Genomic DNA, 7,052 nt, shown 5'->3' with positions numbered 1-7,052 from the left:
GCCCCGAGGTGGCGCATGCGCACTAGTTCCGCGAGACCTGGTGGCGCATGCGCAGGGGCGCTGGGCCTGCCTCTGTGCCGGGCGGGCGCGGAAGGGGAGCTCAAGGAGACCGGGCCGCGGGCTCGCGCCATGCCGGGCTCGCTGGATTTGCCCTCGCTGGAGGAGCTCGATGTGCAGGAGGTGAGAGCTGTGCCCGCAGGCGGCCTCCCCCTGCGCTCCGGGGGCCCCCCCCTGCGCTCCGGGGGCCCCTGGCTGGTGGCGCCCCCGACCCGGGACTCCCACCCCGGCCAGGGCCCCCGGCCTCCGCCGCACCCCCCGGGCTCGGGCCCCCCGCCTCCGCCGCACCCCCCGGGCTCCGGGCCCCCCCCGCCTCCGCCGCACCCCCCGGGCTCCGGGCCCCCCCCGCCTCCCCCCGCACCCCCCCCGGGCTCCGCGGCCCCCCCCCCCCCCCCCCCGCGCCCCGGGCCCCCCCCCACCCCCCCCCCGGGCTCCGGGGCCCCCCGCCCCCCCCCCCGGGCTCCGGGGCCCCCCGCACCCCCCCCCCCCGGGCTCCGGGGCCCCCCGCCCCCGCACCCCCCCCCCCGGCCCCCGGCGCCCCCCGCACCCCCCCCCCCCCGGGCGCCCGGGCCCCCCGCCCCCCCCCCCCCCCGGCCCGGGGCCCCCCCCCCCCCCCCCCCCCCGGGCTCCGGGGGCCCCCCCCCCCCCCCCCCCCGGGCTCCGGGGCCCCCCGCCCCCCCCCCCCCCCGGGCTCCGGGGCCCCCCGCCCCCCCCCCCCGGGCCCCTGTCTCCGACGGGGCCCCCGGCCTCCGCCGCCCCCCCCCCCCCGGCTCGGTCTCTGGGCCCCCTGCATCCCCCGCCCTTCTCCCGGCTCGGGCACTGGCCAGGGCCTCCTGCCCCCGCCCTCTGCCGCCCCTCCCCCCATCTCAGGCTCAGGCTGTGGTTGTTCATGGTGGGGTCACTTGCCCTAGAGTGGTGCGAGCAGGGTGCAAGAGAGCAGACCCCAAACACAGAGGGGGGCCAGAAACCCTGTGCCTGAGTCCCACCTGCCAGGTGCTTAGTGATGGGCCCAGCCCTGGGGCTGTGCACTGGTACTGATGCGAACACTTCCTCCCCCAACTCCTCAGGTGAGCGTCAGCTCCGCGGTGCTGAAAGCTGCAGCCCATCACTATGGCTCGCAGTGTGACAAGCCCAACAAGGAGTTCATGCTGTGCCGCTGGGAGGAGAAGGACCCCCGGAAATGCTTAAAGGAAGGGAAGCAAGTCAATCAATGTGCATTAGAGTTTTTCAGGTAAGAATCTCAGGTGGCTTTTCAAATCCAGTTTTAGGGCTGGATCATGCACATCTTACTTAGGCAAAACTCACATTGAAGTAGCCTGTAACATATGTGATCCCTATCAAAACCAAGATTAAAGTATTAAAATGATATATATATTTCATGCTTTAGCACTTTGACACAGTACACACTTTATTTTTAATTAGTGCTTCAAAAGAGTATAGTAATGAAGTGACCATGTGCTGTATGTTGCTACCTGTCTGCTTAAGGTATTTACATAGGAGGAGATAATCTGTCCTGAAGTGTCAGCCGGCATAGCTTCTACCTGTGTGGTACCATTTATACAAGCATTACAATAACAACTTTCTTTAGTTATAGCTGAGATGATCACGCTATTTTTAAACTTTTGTTGAGGTACGGTTGTTGTTCCCTAGACTTGAACTCCTGAGGGTTGGAGGCAGTGCTTCCTCAATGGAGAGTGTCAGTATACACTTTCTGCTGGTTGGAAGGCAAAGTATTCAATAGTTTTCAGTTGTTCAGAAAACAGTGACCCACACTCTTTCTGTCCTATTGACTTCTCTTGCTTGGGCTCAGCCACAAGGCAAGTTGGCTTTGTTTGAGTCTGAAGATGATGATCTGGAGTATCTGGGCTTCAGTAACTTGTCCATACTTTAAAAAATGTCAGATTTGTTATGTGAGTTGCTTTCCCCATCCTTTGTCAGCTTGGGGCACAATGATGCAAACATTTGAATAAGTACAAAACTTTCCTCACATGACTGAAATAATGTGCATAGAAATATTTGGAGGATCATAGTCTTAGAGGCAGAGCACCTCTTTGTGTGTGTTTGTATAGCACCCAGCAAGGTGAGGCCCGATCCTGATTGAGGCCTCTGGGTGCTATTACACTATAAATATTAATAATAGATAAGGCTATGTTTTAGTCATGGGTATTTTTAGTAAAAACGATGAATAGGTCACAGGTCGTTAAAAAAAAAATTCACAGGCCTGTGACCTGTCCATGACCTTTACTAAAAATACCCACCCTGACTAAAATTGGGTGAGGGGGAGGGTAGTCCACAGGTGCTGGGGGATGTGGCCCGGGACCCCAGCTGGCACTGGGGGAGAGGGGCTGGCAGGGGCTTCCTACCCGGCTCTGTGTCCCTGCAGCTCCTAGGTGGCAGGGGCTCTGCTGCTCCCACCACAAGCGGCCCCACGGCTGCCTATGAGCTGCGGGGGGGGCCATGCCAGTGGGAGCCACCTGGGGAGCTCCCCATCCCTAGGTAAGCATCCCAACGCATTCCCCAACCCCCTGCCCCTAGCCCCCTCCCACACACCCAAACTGCTGCTGATGGCCATGGGACTCCCCAGCTCGGGCACCAGCCATTGCAAAAGTCACAGAGGTCACAGAATCTAAAATCTGAAGTTGGAAGCAGTTAAATATCATGAAAAGAGCATTCACATTATATTATTAAAATAAGCATGCACTAAGTGAGGTGTAAGAATGGTGTCTGAAAGCTGACTGAGCTTAACAATCATATTAATAATTGTACTGTAGTTATTTAAAGGGTAATACAGACCTCTGTTGAGATCAGTGTGGAATTATAAATTCATATGCTTAGACTGTAAGCTCTTCTTGACAAGGAGGAGGAGTATTCTGTGAAATGCCATGCATATGTACCATAATTTTTTTTATTTATTACTAACCTTTCTTTTATCTATTACTTTCAAAATTACCAGACTTTAACAATTTTATGAATACCATCTGGAAGATAAACTTTGTAAATAACTACTGAATGGCAACCATTTGGAAATTGGTTCATGTGTTTTGGGCTGGAGTGAATGGGAGAGTGCCAGCTTTGCTAATGTAGCTCTTATAAGCTACCTTGTCTTTTCCAAAATAACACAGTTAAAATCCTTTGTTTTATAGGAAGATTAAGGCACACTGTGCAGAACCTTTTACTGAATACTGGACTTGTATTGATTATACCAACCTTCAAGAGCTTCGTCGTTGCCGAAAACAGCAGCTGGCATTTGATAATTGTGTGCTGGAGAACTTGGGCTGGGTGAGACCTGATCTGGGAGAGCTGTCTAAGGTAATTAGGAAATCCTGCCCCATGTCTTCATCTCCTTTCTCACTAGTTATTTCAGCTCCCTTCTCTCTGACCTCATAAAGTCCCTGTTCCCCAGTATGTGCAGAGTGCTGCTGCTGCTGGCTTTCTGATGTTCACAGAGACACAGGTTCATTCCCTTATCCAACCAGGTCCTATATGGTCCCCTTTATTGTAGTCTTGAATTGCATTTACTGCTTCTCATTTATCTGAGAAACTAGTTCAGAATTGTGCTGTCAGGTTTTGAAAGCATTCTATGTACTTGTTCCAGTTTGCCTCACATCTTGTCACTCTTCACGCATAATAGCTGAAACTACTTTTAAACAGACTAGATTTGCAAGTGATGATGTGTGTTGCTTTAACACAGTCTCAGCACTTTTGATACAAGAACTTTCTCTGCAACTCTTATAATCTGGAATAACCCCCCTGTATTTCTTCGTCTCATTTCAAATCTAGTCTGAAATGTATCTTTCTGTTGCATATGCCTCATCTCTTTCTATCTACTGTTTTTAACTAGCTGTTATGTTTAGTTCCATAAAACATTTTAGGATACTCTGTGTGAATGTTGTGTTGCAATAAATACAGCTCATAGTTCATAACTTCACTATAACAGTGGATTTATTTCTGGTTTAATAGGTGTAGCAAGGGACTTGACTGGGCAACCCAGGAGGCCACTTCTGCTTCTGGGTCCCTGTGTGGCTTTCATATTGTCTTGAATTCGGCTTTCCTTTCTCATGTACCCGTGTTCCATTTGTCAGTTCAGTGTATTGGAAAAAATGTTCCAGTGTACTGCATGACATTCTTTCAACTCTTCCTTAGCTGGACGGCCAGATTCTTCAGTCTGTTTTATTAATGTTCCCATCGTATGCTACATCTCAAATTACCACTTCTACTGCAAGTTATTCATGAGCTCTCAACCTTCTGTTGAAGCCTGTGGCAGAATTGTAGAGGCCCTTTAAGCACACTCTGGGATGGAGAATCTTTTATTATGAACTCTTTTTCCTACAGTGTGTGCTTGCTTTGGTGAGAGGTTCTGTTCTTGTTCTGTTACTAATAATACTTGAGTGCTTGTAAGCTTTAAAAACAAAAATGCTTACAGCAGAACTCAGTAAATTTTCAATTAATTAAATTTTTAATAAGTTAAAAAAAACCAGAATGACACAAAATAAATTCCTGCTACCATAGCTGCAGGAAAAATGTTTGGCTGGGGATGGTTCTCTGAAGTGTACACACTACTGTTCCATTCATTTGCTTATGCTGGTTCTTTTGTATGTTTGACCTTGGACTGGAGGAAAGGATGTGCTGGGTTTGAAATGGACACTTCTTCTAAACATTTGATATTAATTTTGTTGTGTGGATAATCCTTAAGAATTGCCTTCAAAAATACAAGTTTAGGCAACACAGCATCTGTTAGTTTTTTCTGTACTTAATTTTTGAGACAGTTCAGGTGCTTAACCTCAAACAGCTAAAACAGGAACTTTTTGTGCATACTTTTGCTTTATTTGCAAAGTAGCAGCTTTCAAAGGTGCTGAGGTTTTGGCCCACTGTTGACCAGACAAAATTCTTATCTCGCATGTGTGTAGCTCCACTGAAGTCAGTGGGGTTGTATTGGGTGTAAATGGGAGCTAGACTTTAAATTAGAAGCTTACCTTCAAGGAAGTGCTTAAGCCATTGAGTTTAAAATAATAATAATACTAATAATAATGTAACCTTTGACACATGCGTTGTTCTCCTAAGTAACCACATTATTGTACTGTTTTTGCTTCATCTTACTCTTCCCTGACCACTCTGTGATGTCACTGCTTCCTGCTTTTCTTATCCTAATCTAGATTATAGAAATGTGTCTGAGTCCTTTCCTTAATGTGTCCTATGTATCTGTGGCAGTCTATCACTATGATCCTTTGGCCCACTAAACTGTAAGGTGCTCTACTAAATACTTGCAGAGTCTTCAAGCAATATGTGTCGAATTAGTAAGCATTTGATTAATTCTACTAATGGATGGTTTCTTTTTCTGCTGCATGACTCATTAAAGCCACTTTTATTGTTTCTCCTCTGAGCCGTTGGCTTAATGTAGTTTTGTCTATTAAATACTACAAGACAAATTCCAGTGTACTACTTTTCCTTCTAGGTCACAAAAGTGCAGACAGACCGACCTATCCCTGAGAATGTCTATCATTCCAGACCAAGACCAGAGCCAAATCCGCCCATTGAAGAAGATTTGAAGCCTTCTAAATTTGGCAGCAGGTTTGCTTTCTGGACCTGGTAAAATGGGACCGACAACTCTGTAGTAAGCTCTGTTCTTTGCGAATGTAAATTATCTTGTCCAATGTGTATTGGATGCAATCCTTAATGATTAAAAAACCCATAATTCACCTGGCGTGGTAGATTTTTCTATATGCATCACAGGAGTTTAGGAACAGTGTCCCCTATACTATTGTGTTTTTCCTTTTAAAATGCTTTTTAGAATCTTGTGGCCTTAAAAGATGATGTCCTTTTAGCCACTTAACACAGCCAGTTCTGTCTCTAAAGTCATTCAGCAACGAGAATATAAGATTTATGCCAAGATTTGCCAAACAGCGTATGTAAGTATGGTCCAGTTCTTTTGTTACATTCTTACTAAATATTAAAAAATGGGAGAATGCAAAATGAATTGAGCCAGTTCTTCACTGTTCAGATTTCCAGAATTTGCATTGGTGGCTTATATACTTGTGCCTCCAAGTATCCATCTTCTTTCCAGCACACCTCCTTTCTTATGAGGTTCCAGTTCAAACAAGCCAGATAGGAGCCAAACAGGTCACCAATTTAGATTCTCAAGGCTACTGATGATCTCTGCGTGTGTATCTGTGTGGTGGTTCCGACAAACCTCTTATGAAGGTGACTAATCTGTAGAGGTAAAAACTGGTGACTCAACCTCAAATTTGGGATTTGATACATGAATTTTTTTTAAGTAGTTAGTCCATGCTTCCAAGATTGCTGGCTAGAAATGCAATATTACTTGAGATATCAAGATGTGTGTACTTAAATTCACAAGTGACTGGTCATGTTTCATGTATGTCATTTTTATCTGTTTCCATCCTTCATCAGCTCTTTTTCACTGGGGAGAGTGTATTTGTTACGTGAGAATTCTATGCTATACAGCTGAACCTTCAAAAATTATTTTCTGACGTGCATTTTTGTCCCTGTGGCTACTCATGTAAGACATCCCAGTGCGAAGTGTCATAGCAAAACAGTCCTTTTTATGTAGAGATCCTGACTTCAAGGACTTACCTGTAGCCTCACTGTGACAGCACCTGAAGCTCTCTTCATTTCACCAGCCAACTCTTATTATAAAATCATTAATTGCTCCCTCTTGCAGCATCCAAGGGACAAGACACATGGTAACTGTGACAACACAAGGGTCAGGAAAATCAAAGTAACTTGCTGTACCAAAGCCAGAGAACTACAGTTCAGGCCATATTGTGTATTTAGGGCTAGATTATCATTTTGCGATCTAGCCCATAGAAAGGCTAGGGTGGTAGGGTGCTGGAGCAGACTGGGAGGGAGATTGGGGAACTGTGAATTGAAGTGACAGTCTCCTCTGTAGAGGGATTAAGCTGCAGCGAGTCTATACAGGTGCTGCACACGCTCCTTGCTGCTCTGATATGTTGGTGAGGTGAAATCAAGACTGGCCA

The 7,052-nt window shown here is 47.4% G+C and overlaps 1 protein-coding gene across 1 annotated transcript; it reads left to right on the top strand.

Annotated features, from left to right (window-relative positions):
• Positions 1 to 27: 27 nt before the first annotated feature.
• Positions 28 to 5,753, top strand: NDUFA8 (NADH:ubiquinone oxidoreductase subunit A8). Its single transcript, XM_044992840.1, has 4 exons — positions 28 to 180; positions 1,125 to 1,288; positions 3,201 to 3,366; positions 5,510 to 5,753. The coding sequence occupies exons 1-4, from the start codon at positions 130 to 132 to the stop codon at positions 5,645 to 5,647; spliced, it is 519 nt and encodes a 172-aa protein (XP_044848775.1). The 5' UTR covers positions 28 to 129; the 3' UTR covers positions 5,648 to 5,753.
• Positions 5,754 to 7,052: the final 1,299 nt, after the last annotated feature.

This window comes from Mauremys mutica, chromosome 18, assembly GCF_020497125.1.
Source record: "Mauremys mutica isolate MM-2020 ecotype Southern chromosome 18, ASM2049712v1, whole genome shotgun sequence".
In the NCBI taxonomy this organism is placed as follows: domain Eukaryota; kingdom Metazoa; phylum Chordata; order Testudines; family Geoemydidae; genus Mauremys; species Mauremys mutica.
The sequence above is the reverse complement of the archived record's forward strand: the minus strand, read 5'-3'. Positions and strand labels throughout refer to the sequence as shown.

Coding starts and splice junctions, on each gene's coding strand:
- NDUFA8 (XM_044992840.1), top strand. CDS start 130: ATGCCGGGCTCGCTGGATTTGCCCTCGCTGGAGGAGCTCGATGTGCAG. Junction 181..1,124: donor AGGAGCTCGATGTGCAGGAG/GTGAGAGCTGTG, acceptor CCAACTCCTCAG/GTGAGCGTCAGCTCCGCGGT. Junction 1,289..3,200: donor TGTGCATTAGAGTTTTTCAG/GTAAGAATCTCA, acceptor TTTGTTTTATAG/GAAGATTAAGGCACACTGTG.